The sequence below is a fragment of the Myotis yumanensis genome, unplaced genomic scaffold, assembly GCF_028538775.1.
Source record: "Myotis yumanensis isolate MYYU_CA2020_CCGP unplaced genomic scaffold, mMyoYum1.0.hap1 SCAF_23, whole genome shotgun sequence".
Classification (NCBI taxonomy): Eukaryota; Metazoa; Chordata; class Mammalia; order Chiroptera; family Vespertilionidae; genus Myotis; species Myotis yumanensis.
Genome location: NW_027223774.1, coordinates 7,579,455 through 7,593,474, shown reverse-complemented (window position 1 = coordinate 7,593,474; position 14,020 = coordinate 7,579,455). Strand labels below are relative to the sequence as shown.

General features: G+C 50.7%; 2 protein-coding genes across 3 annotated transcripts; both read right to left on the bottom strand.

The window, feature by feature from the left end:
• Nucleotides 1-3,360: 3,360 nt before the first annotated feature.
• LOC138999761 (sialic acid-binding Ig-like lectin 14) lies at nucleotides 3,361-5,678 on the bottom strand. 2 transcript variants are annotated; one of them, XM_070401983.1, is made up of 5 exons: nucleotides 5,608-5,678; nucleotides 5,155-5,526; nucleotides 4,662-4,940; nucleotides 4,117-4,252; nucleotides 3,361-3,980 (listed from the first exon to the last, which is right to left on the bottom strand). In XM_070401983.1, the coding sequence occupies exons 1-5, from the start codon at nucleotides 5,642-5,644 to the stop codon at nucleotides 3,944-3,946; spliced, it is 861 nt and encodes a 286-aa protein (XP_070258084.1). In that variant the 5' UTR covers nucleotides 5,645-5,678; the 3' UTR covers nucleotides 3,361-3,943. The 2 variants fall into 2 exon arrangements, with proteins under 2 accessions (XP_070258084.1, XP_070258085.1); XM_070401984.1 differs by lacking the exon at nucleotides 3,361-3,980 and having other exon boundaries at nucleotides 4,144-4,248.
• Nucleotides 5,679-10,326: 4,648 nt separating this feature from the next.
• Nucleotides 10,327-12,860, bottom strand: LOC138999762 (sialic acid-binding Ig-like lectin 14). Its single transcript, XM_070401985.1, is given in 6 exon segments — nucleotides 10,327-11,135; nucleotides 11,272-11,407; nucleotides 11,820-11,910; nucleotides 11,913-12,100; nucleotides 12,316-12,723; nucleotides 12,803-12,860. Coding segments are annotated over 6 exon segments (897 nt in total). The 5' UTR covers nucleotides 12,840-12,860; the 3' UTR covers nucleotides 10,327-11,098.
• Between the last annotated feature and the right edge of the window lie 1,160 nt (nucleotides 12,861-14,020).

Below are 14,020 nucleotides of genomic sequence, written 5' to 3'. Positions count from 1 at the left end.
GAAAATCCACCTTCCTGACCCCTCATCGCTGGGTCCCTGTTCAGAGCCCCACCCAGGCTGATGGGAAGTGTTCCCTTTCTGCTCCATCTGTGTCCCAGCCCGGGCATCACAAACCCTGACATTCCATTCCCGCTGCTGGAGCACATAGTGGGGCTTCTGTGTGCCTCGCTGCCCTTGACTGATGGGATCTCAAGGGAGGAACCAGTGAGCGCGGGGGGCGGGGATGTCAGAGGCCTTCAGGATAACCTCACAGTCAGCTAGGGATGCAGGAGGCTCCCCTGGCGGGATAGGGGGTGAGCTCAGCAAGCTCCACACCTAAGGCAGCAGCACCAGGTCGGAGTCCAGGTAGGGAAACACAATAAGTAAAAGCTATGAAATTTGAAAGAAAATCAAGCTGAGGTTATCCATTGATGATTGTGTCTATATAGGAAAATTCACACGTACATACAGATACATGTAGGGGCTTGAGAAGAGAGTCAGCAAGGTTTCTAGAGACAAAATTAAATTGCAAAACTCAAATGCATCCCTATAGCACAGTGACCAACGAAAAACAGGATGGTATGGACACATCAAAACTTATATCATTCCTGGAATATGCAGAGATGCACATCACAAAAATATACTATGCACTTCCTCAGGGGAGGAAATGGTACATCTGTTTGGGAGGACATTACAGGTGTAAATAGATAGCCCTGGCCGGATGGCTCAGTTGGTTGAAGTATCGTTTCTACACCAAATTGGTTGCAAGTTCAATTCCGGGTCAGGGCCCATAGCTCAGTTTCCATACCAACTCAGGGCAAGTATGGGAGGCAACCTATTTATGTCTCTCTCTCACCTCTCTCTCTCTCTCTCTCTCCAATCCACAAGGTATAGACAGAAATGCAGAAGAGGAAATTTCCCCATAAGCTGTGCCAGGCAAGATGGGCCTCAGGAACAGAGAAGGGGCCAGGCTGACTCACCGCAGAGCACAAGGCCCATCCTAAAGCAACCCACACAAAAGAACTGGGGGAAGGAAGCAACTATTTTCACATTTAAGAAGGGCCACAGAATTCATCGCAGAAAGAGAACTCTGTGTGTGTGTGTGTGTGTGTGTGATTTCCAAGTAAGCTAATGATGAAACTTTTGTGGAGGTGAGACTCACAGGACATAAAATTTCTAATGCTAGTTTTGGGTGTGTGACCTTCAGAGCTACTTATCACTACACTTCCACCATCACTTTCTGGACCGCAGGCCTACTATGCGCCTTCACCATACTGTCCTTGTCCGTGTAGGAATCAGATTTGGGGTTTTCAATATTAATGCACTGATGCACCAAGCAAAACTCCTACAGAGCTAAGGAGTTCTTTTATGGTTCTTTAGGATTAGTGATGTTGAGTCTCTTTTAATGACTTTGTTGGTCATTTGTACATCATCTTTGGAGAAATGTCTACTCAAGCTTTTAGCCATTTCTTCAATTGTGTTATTTGGGTTTCTTATGTTGTCTTGTGTGAGTTTGTAATAGATGCTGGATATTAACTCCTTAACACATACAGTTTCTCTCCCATCCTGTAGGTGGCCTTTGGAGCCTGGTGACAGTGTCCTTTGGTGTTTAGGTTTTGAAGTTGGTAAGTCCCACTTGTCTATGTTTGCTTCCCTTGTCTGTGCTTTTGATGTAAATTATCAGGAAATCATTGCGAATTCCAACGTCATGGGCTTTCCCCCTATGTTTTCCTCCAAGAGTTCTAGAGTTGTGGGCATTATATTCAGGTCTTTATTACATTTTTAGTTCATTTTTGCATAGAGCAGTGGTTCTCAACCTGTGGGTCGCGACCCCTTTGATGGTCGAACGACCCTTTCACAGGGGTCGCCTAAGACCATCAGAAAACACATATATAATTACATATTGTTTTTGTGATTAATCACTATGCTTTCATTATGTTCAATTTGTAACAATGAAATTGGGGGTCACCACACCCTGAGGAACTGTATTAAAGGATCACAGCATTAGGAAGGTTGAGAACCACTGGCATAGAGGAAAGTGATTCTCTGATGGAAACCTAGAACTGCATGAAAGAAACAAAACTGTGAGGGGTATTTTTCAAAATAGTCATTGTTTTCCTGCAGTGTGTTCTCACAGTGGGATCTGAAGAAGCTGGACTTACAGAAAGAGAGTAGAATGGTGATGCTGGGGTGGGGGTGAGGAAAAGGGAAGATGTTGGTCAGGGGTAACTTTCAGCTACAAGATGAATAATTCCTGGGGATGTTCCAGACAGCATGATGACTACAATTAACAGGATTGTATTAAATACCTGAAAGTTGTTATGGTTATACATCATTCGTGTTATAACCATAACAATTCTAATTACATGAGAGGATGGAAGTGTTGATGAACCTTATTGTGGTAATCACTTCACTATATAGGTGTATCAAATATGCACATGGCATACCTTACACTTGCATGCATTCTGTTTAAAAAATATCTCAATAAATCTGGAAATAAAATAATTATCTACATCCAAGTAATTATTAATGTTCTCTAAGGTTTATCAAATTGATAGATGAAAGATATATGAACATAATAACATAAAATGGTGAGCGGGTGTGTCTTAAATGTTGAATTTTTTTATTATGCACGAATAGATATAGCCTAGCCGGTGTGGCTCAGGAGTTGAGTGTCAACCTATGAATCAAGAGGTCACAGTTCAATTCCAGGTCAGCCTAAATGCCTCGGTAACAGGCTTCATCCCCAGGAGAGGACGTGCAGGAGGCAGCCAATCAATGATTCTCTCTCATCATTGACATTTTTCTGTGTCTCTCTTTCTTTCTCTCTCCTTTCCTCTCAGAAATCAAAAAAATATTTTAAAAATAAAAGGTATAAATTTTAATTGAATAATAATTACAAGGAATAAACAAAATCCCTACTTGAAACAAGTTCAACAACAGCAACAAAATAAAGAGAAGATCCAGACGGAATTAGACTCAAGAAACTAGCACAGACACTACAGAGTAAAATCAATCGTCATATGATATCTCAGAAACATTTTCATTTATGATTAAATGTTGAGATGTTTTATAACAATAATTCTGAGGTTGGCGTCTATGCACAGGGAGAGGAGAGCTGCTCCTAACTCTACTGTGAATCAGCACCTACAGACGGGAGACCAGAAGCTCAGGTGGTGACCAGGTAACTCCTGGGCAAGGGGAGGATAAGGTGCCAACTTCAGTCCCTCTCTGGGCCTGAGAATGGAGAGAGAGGAGCAGGGGGTGGGGGGATGGCTGGGCTGAACCAACAGAGAGAAAGAAAGAGGCGGGGAAGAGGGGACAAGTCAAATGGGAGAAGCACAGGCAGAAACACGGGGCCGTCAGTGGGTGTGTATTATTGTTTATTTCTGTATCTTATGATGTTTTGAGCCATTAAACAGGTTGGAAGTCACGGAGACACAGGGCCTCCCAGGGCTTGCCCATTCTCAGAGACAGCAAAGAATTTCAGATGCAAACCAACCCAACCTGAGCCCGTATTCCCAGCCTCCCCACCTGCCCCCAAATCACCCAGGACCTGGGACCAGACACATGGAGACCACGCCCACAGGCCCATCCCCCAGACTCACACACACCAGCTGGGCCTGAACTGCTCACCCTGCCCTGCCTTGCATTTCCCATGGGAACCCCAATCAAGGCCTTCGCTAGGCTGCCCTGCACCTGCATCTGCTTCCTGAGGAAATCCGGGGCTTCCCGGGCACAGTGGCCCCTCCTCTCAGGAGGTGAAAGGAGGAAAAGTCTTCTCTCCATGGCACTGACTCCCCTTGTCCTCACTCAGTCACATCCACACACTGAAACCCCAGGGGCACATTGGAGGCAGGTGAGTCAGGAGCTTCCAGGGAGAAGGTGACATTGACGTCCCAGGATGGTCCCTCTAGCCTGGTGTCCACACCTCAGTCCCATCTTGAGAGGAAGGGAGGATCCATCAGGAGCTCTGCCTCCTGTTCCGGGGGCCTCCACACCTGCGGGGCCCACACAGGTGTCAGCTCAGAGACTCGGCCACTTTGGCTCTAACCCCAGGCAGAGCCTGACAGCTCGGCCCCACCTGGACCTCAGGGCCAATCCCTGACCTTCCCCGGGAGAGACAGGCCTGCTCACCTGGTGTAGTAGAGCCAGGTGAGGACGTAGGTGAAGAGGAAGCCAGCCCCCATGAGGGCCCCTCTGATCAGGGTGAAGACCAGGGGCCAGGAGCCCTGCTGCTCCTCAGTCACACATCTGCTGGAGTTCGGGCTGTCTGGGGACGACGGGAGACGGGTGACATGTTGTCCAGGTGTCAGTCCGCCCACAGCCCAACACCTGACCAGGCGGCCGGCCCCACACCTGTCCTGCACCTCACTCTGCGCAGAGAGGCTGAAGGAGAGGAGCTGGGAGCCCAGCAGGTGAACTCCCCTCCAACTCCAGCCCCCACGTGGGGCATCTGGGATAGAAAGATAGGGCCCCACTTCACATGGAAGTCACCCCAATCCCAAGGAGCACCAGTGGGAACCAGGAAGGTGGGAGAGCTGTCCTTCTGGCCCCTCCCCACCTACATGCAGATCCATGCATGAGTGTTCTCAGAATAGCTCAGCCTCCTGCACACACACACACACACACACACGCCACTCCCTTGCCCGCATGGACTCACCCACCCCTCCAACACTCACAGGACACATTGAGCCAAATGGTTCTCTGCATGGCCAACAAAGATCCTTGGACTTGAACCTGACAGGTGAGGTTGGTGCCATGGTCCTGGGGCCTCGGGGTGAAAGTGAGCACTGAGGAGCGGAGGGTCTGGGGCTCCAGCGAGTCCACAGCGGCTCCCGCCCAGGAGAAGGTGAGAGGTCGTCCCCCTTCACAGGCCCCTGGCAGGCTGCAGGCCAGCTGTGTGGGGCAGCCGGACTCCAGAGGCTCCCGTACTCGGATGTGGGGTTTCTCTGTCAGGGCTGCAGGGGAGAAAGGCAAGTGCCTGGGCTCCAGGGGTGGGGACTCAGAGCGGGACCCTGAGAGAGGCCCTGCCTCGGGCTGAGCTCACCCAGGCCCTATGTCTCTTCCCACCACCCAGGGCCCACAGCCTGGATCAGGGAGTGTCCAGTGTCCTGTTCCTGCTCTAAGACGGGGTCCCATGTCCCTGCGTCCTCTTCAGGGCCCCTGCCTTACCTGTCACCTGCAAATCCAGCATCTTATGTAAGTAACTATATCTCACAGAATTTCCTCTCTCCACTCGGAAGTAGTAGCGTCCTGTGTCACTCCTCCTGGCGTCTCTGATTTGCAGGGAACAGTTGTTGGTCGTCGGGTCCGCGATGAGGAAGCGGCCTTTGGTCTCACTCTTCACTTCTTTATCTGGGCTGCTCGAGGCCACAGGATGGTTTATGTTGTCCCTGTACCGGTACCAGTAGGTGTAGACTTTGGTAGAGGAAGACCACAAACTCCACGGGTAGAAGGAGCAGGGCACGTGGACACACAGACCCTCCTGCACCGTCACCGATTCCTGCACTCGGAGCTCATAGCCTGGTGGCTGCTGCAGGGACCCTGGAGAAGGGGGACACAGAAACTCAGATGCAGCTCCTGCCCCTCCCCCACCTGCCCTGCCCCCCTCCCTCAGTCACTCACCCCCCCACAGCAGGGGCAGCAGCAGCAGGGGCACCATGTCTGCCTCTGGCAGGGCAGAGCGAGTCCGGGTCCCTGTGTCAGGGAGGGAAGTGCCCAGCTCTGGGGTGGAGCTAAGGACACCCCAACAGGAAGCTCAGGGGGAGAGACAGTGGCTAGGCTGGAAGGAGAACTTGGCCTCCACAGGAGTTGGGGGATGAGGTGGTGGCTGAGAAATCTTTCTGTCTCTCCTCCCCCACCTGACCCTGCAGGTAAATGTACTGAGGCCCCTGGTGGTTGAGAGGCGTGTCCAGATGTGAATCTGAAAGTGACCCCCTTACAGAGGAGGTTTAAGTGGAGAAGGAGGTCGCCCAGGGGCCAGCACACTCAGACCTGGTCCTGGTGACTCTGGCGGGGGGTGTGGGGGGGCTGTCTTCCAGCTGGAACTGTCGAACATTCTTGAAAATGATCACTTTAATAGTTTTTTAGACCAAGTGCTGGCAAAAGAGAGAGGATTTTAGACCCAATTCAGTGGAGGGTGGAACCCAGGGGCAAAGCTGAGTGGTAAAGGCCTTTGCTCCGAGGGCTTCTTGGTTACATGGGACGCACCTGTGTTGGCTTCGAGTGTCTGAGTGTCTGAGGGACAGTGAGGGCCCACAAGCCCCATCAGAAACGGACGCCCCATTTGGCGGGACCTCAGCACAGCAGCAACGCTGTCGCCTGAAAGTTCATGAAAATCCACCTTCCTGGCCCCTCATCGCGGGGGTCCCTGTTCAGAGCCCCACCCAGGCTGATGGGAAGTGTTCCCTTTCTGCTCCATCTGTGTCCCAGCCCGGGCATCACAAACCCTGACATTCCATTCCCGCTGCTGGAGCACATAGTGGGGCTTCTGTGTGCCTCGCTGCCCTTGACTGATGGGATCTCAAGGGAGGAACCAATGAGCGCTTGGGATGTCAAGGGCCTTCAGGATAACATCATAGTCAGCTAGGGATGCAGGAGGCTCCCCTGGCGGGATAGGGGGTGAGCTCAGCAAGCTCCACACCTAACACAGCAGCACCGGGTCCGAGTCCAGCAAGGCAAGAGCAATAAGTAAAAGCTATGAAATTCCAAAGAAAACCAAGCTGCCTTTCTCCATCAAGGACTGTGTCTATATAGGAAAATCCACACGTACATACAGATACATTAGGGGCTTGAGAAGAGAGTCAGCAAGGTTTCTAGAGACAAAATCACATTGCAAAATTCAAATGCATTTCATAGCACAGTGACCAACAAAAAACAGGATGGTACAAAAGATGTCATGGTCACATGAAAACTGACGATGTTCCTGGAACATTCAGAGATGCACATCACAAATATATACTATGCACGTCCTCAGTGGAGGAAATGGTACATCTGTTTGGGAGGACTTTACAGGTGGAAATAGATAGCCCTGGCCAGATGGCTCTGTTGGTGGAAGTATCATCCCTACAGCACATAGGTGGCAGGTTCAATTCCGGGTCAGGACACATCCCTAGGTTTCCATACCAGCTCAGGGCAAGTATGGGAAGCAACCGGTTTATGTTTCTCTCTCCCTTTCTCTCTCTCCCTCCAAGCCACAGGGTATACACAGAAATGCAGAAGAGGAAATTTCCCCATATCCTGTGCCAGGCAAGATGGGCCTCAGGGACAGAGAAGGGGCCAGGCTGACTCACCTCAGAGCACAAGGACCATCCTAAAGCAACCCACACGAAAGAACTGGGGGAAGGAAGCAACCATTTTCACATTCAAGAAGGGCCACAGAATTCATCCCAGAGAGAGAACTCTGTGTGTGTGTGAGAGAGAGAGAGAGAGAGAGAGAGAGAGAGAGAGAGAGAGAGAGAGATTTCCCAATAAACTAATGACGAAACTTTTGTGGAGGTGAGACTCACATGACATAAAATTTCTAATGCTAGTTTTGGGTGTGTGACCTTTGGAGCTGTTTATCACTACACTTCTGCCATCACTTTCTGTACTGTGGGCCTACTATGCTCCTTCACCATACCTTCCTTGTCCTTGTAGGAATCTGATGTGGGGTTTTGAATATTAATGCCCTGATGCACCAAGCAAAACCCCTACAGGCCTAAGGAGTTCTTTTATGGTTCTGTAGGATTACTGATGTTGCGTCTCTCTTCATGACTTTGTTGGCCATTTGTACATCATCTTTGGACAAATGTCTAGTGAAGGTTTAGCCCATTCTTCAATTGTGTTATTTGGGTGTGTTATGTTGTCTTGTATGAGTTTGTAATGTCTCTCTCTTTTTTATTTTGTTTGTTTGTTTGTTTCTGTAATCCTCACCCAAAGATACTTTTTTCACTGAATTTAGAGAGAGTGGAAGAGAGGGAGTGAAGGGGGAGAGAGAGACTTCCAGCATGCAGGCCTTTGAGCAATAAATTCCTGCTACTTATAAACTACCAGTCTATGGTCTTTTGTTAAAACATCCAGAACAGTCTAAAACTTACAACTTTTTATTTCAAATATATTGTTATTGATTTCAGAGAGGAAGAGAGAAGGACAGGGAAATGGAAACATCAATGATGAGAGAGAATCACTGGTCAGCCACCTTCTGCGTGCCCAACACTCAGGATGGATCCCACAACCAGGAATGGAACCGTGATCTCATGGTTCGTAGGTCGACACTCAACCACTGAGGCACACTAGCTGGCCATGGCCTTTTCTAATGCATTAATCCACCAATGGATATTTGGGTTGCTGACAGATGTTGAGTAATATGAATAATGCTGCTATAGATATGGGAGTGCAGATATCTTTTTGAGGTCCTGTTTTCAGTTCTTTTGGACATATAACCTCAAGAGAGGATGGTCCATGATATGGTAATTCTATATTTAATATTTAGAGGAACTGCCATATTGTTTTTCACAGCGGGTACACCCTCTTACAATCCCACCAAATGTGCTGAATGGTTCCCATTTTGGCACCTGCTCACCAGCGCTTGTTATTTTCTGTGGTTTCCATTCACAGTGGCCATCCTACAGGGTGTGAGGTGATCTCTCATTATAGTTTTGATTTACGCATTCCTTGGTTGTTTGTTCTATGTGCCCCACCAGGGTGGACATGGAAAATTGGGTGTATCAGGAAAACACTAACCAACTGAGCCACCCAGCCAAGGCTTTCATTTGTAGTTCTTTCATTTGACTGATGCTGTGTCTCTCTTCGTGACGTAGTTGGCCATTTGTACATCTTCTTTGGAGAAATGTCTATTCAAGCTTTTAGCCTTCTCTTCAATTGTGTTGTTTGGGTTTCTTATGTTGTCTTGAGTGAGTTTGTAATAGATGCTGGAGATTAACCCCTCATCAGATACAGTTCCTCTCCCATCCTGTAGGTGGCCTCTGGAGTCTGGTGAGAGTGCCCTTTTGAGCTCAGGTTTTGAAGTTGGTACAGTCCCACTTGTCTATGTTTGCTTCCCTTGTCTGTGCTTTTGATGTCAATACGCAGGAAATCATTGCAAAACCCAATGTCACAGGCTTTCCCCCTATCTTATCCTCTAAGAGTTTTATACTTTTGTGGGTATTATATTTAGGTCTTTAATACATTTTGAGTCCATTTTTGCATAGAGGAAAGTGATTTTGTGATGGAAACCTAGAACTGCATGATAGAAACATAACTCTGAGGGTAATCTTTTTCAAAATAGTCATTGTTTACCTGCAGTTTGTTCTCACGGTGGGATCTGAAGAAGCTAAACTCACAGAAATAGAGTAGAATGGAAATGCAGGGCTGGGGGTGAAGAAATGGGGAGATGTTGATCAAGGATACAAACTTTCAGCTACAAGATGAACAATTCCTGGGGATGTATTGGACAGCTTGATGACTACAATGAACGGGATTGTATTATATACATGAAAGTTGTTATGGTTATACATCATTCATATTATAATCATAACAATGGTAATTACATGAGAGGATGAAAGTGTTAATGAACCTTGTTGGGGTAATCACTTCACTATATAAGTGTATCAAATATGCACATCGCATACCTTACGCTTGCATGCATTCTGTTTAAAAAATATCTCTATAAAACTGGAAATAAAATAATTGTTTACATCTAAGTAATTATTAATGTTCTCTAAAGTTTATCAAATTGATAGATGTAAGATATATGACTGTAACAATACAAAATGGTGAGAGGATGTGTCTTATATGTTGAATTTTTTTTATTATTCATGAGTAGATATAGCCTGGCTGGTGTGGCTCAGGAGTTGAGTGTGGACCTGTAAGCCAGGAGATTACAGTTCGATTCCCAGTCAGGCAACTTGCCTGGGTTACCGGCTTCATCCCCAGTAGAGAATATGGAGGAGGCATCCAATCAATGATACTCTCTCATCACTGATATTTCTATCACTCTCTCTCCCTCCAACTTCCTCTCAGAAATCAATAAAAATATTTTTAAAAAATAAGAAGAGATATAAATACCAACTGAAGGATAATTACAAAGAACAAACAACATCCTTATTTGAAACAGCTTCAACAACAGAAAGAGGAGAAGGAGATGTCATTGGACTCAAGAAACTCCCACAGACACTGCAGAGTAAAATCGATGGTCATGTGACACCATATAAATGTTTTCATTTATGACTAAATGCTGGGATGTGTTATGACAATAATTCTGAGGTTGGCGTCTATGCACAGGGAGAGGAGAGCTGCTCCTAACTCTACTGTGTATCAGCACCTACAGATGGGAGACCAGAAGCTCAGGTGGTGACCAGGTAACTTCTGGGCAAGGGGAGGATAAAGTGCCAACTTCAGTCCCTCTCTGGGCCTGAGATTGGAGAGAGAGGAGCAGGGGGTGGGGGATGAGTGGGCAGAACCAACGGAGAGAAAGAAAGAGGGGGGAAGAGGGGACAAATCAAATGGGAGAAGCACAGGCAGAAACAAGGGGCCGTCAGTGGGTGTGTATTATTGTTTATTTCTGTATCTTAGGATGTTTTGAGCCATTAAGCAGATTGGAAGCCAAGGAGACACAGGGCCTCCCAGGGCCTGCCCATTCTCAGAGACAGCAAAGAATTTCAGATGCAAACCAAACCAACCTGAGTCCATATTCCCAGCCTCCCCACCTGCCCCCAATCACCCAGGACCTGGGACCAGACACATGGAGACCACGCCCACAGGCCCATCCCCCAGACTGACACACACCAGCTGGTCCTGAACTGCTCACCCTGCCCTGCCTTGCGTTTCCCATGGGTACCCCAATCAAGGCCTTCGCTAGGCTGCCCTGCACCTGCATCTGCTTCCTGAGGAAATCCGGGGTTTCCCGGGCACAGCGGCCCCTCCTCTCAGGAGGTGAAAGGACTAAAAGCCTTCTCTCCATGGCATTGACTCCCCTTGTGGTCACTCAGTCACTTCCACACACTGAAACCCCAGGGGCACATTGGAGGCAGGTGAGTCAGGAGCTTCCAGGGAGAAGGTGACATTGACGTCCAGGATGGTCCCTGTAGCCTGGTGTCCACACCTCAGTCCCATCTTGAGAGGAAGGGAGGATCCATCAGGAGCTCTGCCTCCTGTTCCGGGGGCCTCCACACCTGCGGGGCCCACACAGGTGTCAGCTCAGAGACTCGGCCACTTTGGCTCTAACTCCAGGCAGAGCCGGACAGCCCGGCCCCACCTGGACCTCAGGGCCAATCCCTGACCTTCCCCGGGAGGGACAGGCCTGCTCACCTGGTGTAGTAGAGCCAGGTGAGGACGTAGGTGAGGAGGAAGCCAGCCCCCATGAGGGCCCCTCTGATCAGGGTGAGGACCAGGGGCCAGGAGCCCTGCTGCTCCTCGGTCACACATCTGCTGGAGTGCGGGCTGCCTGGTGAGAACGGGAGAAGGGTGACATGTTGTCCAGGACTCAGTCCACCCACAACACCAACACCTGACCAGGTGGCCGGCCCCACATCTGTTCTCAACTCACTCTGCACAGAGAGGCTGAAGGAGAGGAGCTGGGAGCCCATTAGGTGAACTCCCCTCCACCTCAGGCCCCCACGTGGGGCATCTGGCATAGAAAGACAGGGCCCCACTTCAGATGGAAGTCACCCCAATCCCAAGGAGCACCAGTGGGAACCAGGAAGGTGGGAGAGCTGTCCTTCTGGCCCCCTCCCCACCTACACGCAGATCCATGCATGAGTGTTCTCAGGATAGCTCAGCCTCCTGCACACACACACACACACACACACACGCCACTATCCTGCCCCCACGGACCCAGCCCCCCCTCCAACACTCACAGGACACGTTGAGCCAAATGGTTCTCTGCGTGGCCACCAAAGATCCTTGGACTTTGACCTGACAGGTGAGGTTGGTGCCATGGTCCTGGGGCCCTCGGGGGTGAAGGTGAGCACCGAGGAGCTGAGGTTCTGGGGGTCCAGCGAGTCCACAGCGACTCCCTCCCAGGAGAAGGTGAGAGGTCGTCCCCCTTCACAGGCCCCTGGTAGGCTGCAGGCCAGCTGTGTGGGGCGGCCGGACTCCAGAGGCTCCCTCATCCGGATGTGGGGTCTCTCTGTCAGGGCTGCAGGGGAGAAAGGCAGGTGCCTGGGCTCCAGGGGTGGGGACTCAGAGCGGGACCCTGAGAGAGGCCCTGCCTCGGGCTGAGCTCACCCAGGCCCTGTGTCTCTTCCCACCACCCAGGGCCCACAGCCTGGATCAGGGAGTGTCCAGTGTCCTTTTCCTGCTCTAAGACGGGGGTACCATGTCCCTGGGTCCTCTCCGGGGCCCCTGCCGTACCTGTCACCTGCAAATCCAGCAACTTATATGTGTAACTATATCCTGGTAATTTACGTCCTCCGTAATTATATTCAGAACCTCCTCTCTCCACTCGGAGGAAGTAGCGTCCTGTGTCCGTCCACCTGGCGTCTCTGATTTGCAGGGAACAGTTGTTGGCCGTGGGGTCCGCGAGGAGGAAGCGGTCTTGGGTGTCTGTCTTCACTGGTTTATCTCGGTTGCTCGAGGCCACAGGAGCAGCATAGTTTGTGTTGTCCCCGTCCCGGTACCAGTAGGTGTAGAGTCTAGTAAAGGAAAACCACGGACTCCGCGGGTAGGAGAAGGAGCAGGGCACGTGGACACACAGACCCTCCTGCACCGTCACCGATTCATCCACTCTGAGTTCATAGTCTGGCGGCTGCTGCAGGGACCCTGGGGGCAGAGGACAGAGGCTCAGATGTAGCCTTAGCCCCTCTCCCACCTGCCCAGCCCCCCTCCCTCAGCCACTCACCCCCCCACAGCAGGGGCAGCAGCAGCAGGGGCACCATGTCGGCCTCTGGCAGGGCGGGTCCAGGTCCCTGTGTCAGGGAGGGAAGTGCCCAGCTCTGGGGTGGGGCCTAGGACACCCCAACAGGAAGCCCTGGGGGAGAGACTGTGGCCAGGCTGGAAGGGGAACTTGGCCTCCACAAGCTGGGGGCAGGTTGGTGGGCGGGGGGTGGGGGGTTGCAGGAAGGGATGAAAGGCATTGTGTCCCCTCCCCCACAGTGACACATGAGAACTCTGAGCTAGGGAGCTGTGGACAAGCTTGTGCAGGATCATAAGGTCGGGTGGTGGCAGCGCTTGCCTCTGGCGCCATGTCTACCTACACAGGAAAGAGACTGCCCCCTGGCCACCAGCTCCCTGGGGACCAGAGCCTCGAGCCATCCAAAGACCAAATCTTTTTCACAACATGGGAGCAGCCTGGGGCGCCCAGGCCGAGGCTCCAGGTGGCCGAGGTCTCCTCTTCTGGAGAAGGTTCATTCTCAGGGGCAAACACCTCAGGTGGACAGGAACTGTGGGCCCCACCCGTGACCCTGGGCCTTCCGGCATCCTCACCGCCTCACCCATCACCTGTCCCGCGTTACCAACGTTCCTTGGCCTCTCTGGGCCTCCGTTGGCTGGTCTGTAAACTGAAACTGTTGCATGAGGATTAGAGGAGTTCGTACGGGTCAGAAGCACAGGGGGCAGTGCCTGGAACCGAGGATTCGGTCATTCAACCCATGCTTCGTGGACATCAGCTGTGTGCCCCGCCCTGCTTTGGTGGCTGTAGCTACTGCAAAGGGTAAGCTCTCAGGATGGAAAAGATGAGTCAAACACTCGCCCTTGCCCGACAGGTATGGCTCAGTGGTTAAGCATCCACCTATGAACCAGGAGATCTTTTTTTTTTTTTTTTAAATACATTTTATTGAATTTTTACAGAGAGGAAGGGAGAGGGATAGAGAGTTAGAAACATCGATGAGAGAGAAACATCGCTCAGCTGCCTCTTGCACACTCCCTACTGGGGATGTGTCCGCAACCCAGGTACATGCCCTTGACCGGAACCGAACCTGGGACCCTTGAGTCCACAGGCTGACGCTCTATCCACTGAGCCAAACCGGTTAGGGCTGAACCAGGAGATCTTGGTTCGATTCCTGGTCAGGGCACATGGCCAGGTTGCTGGCTCCATCCCCAGCGGGGGGCAGGCGGGAGG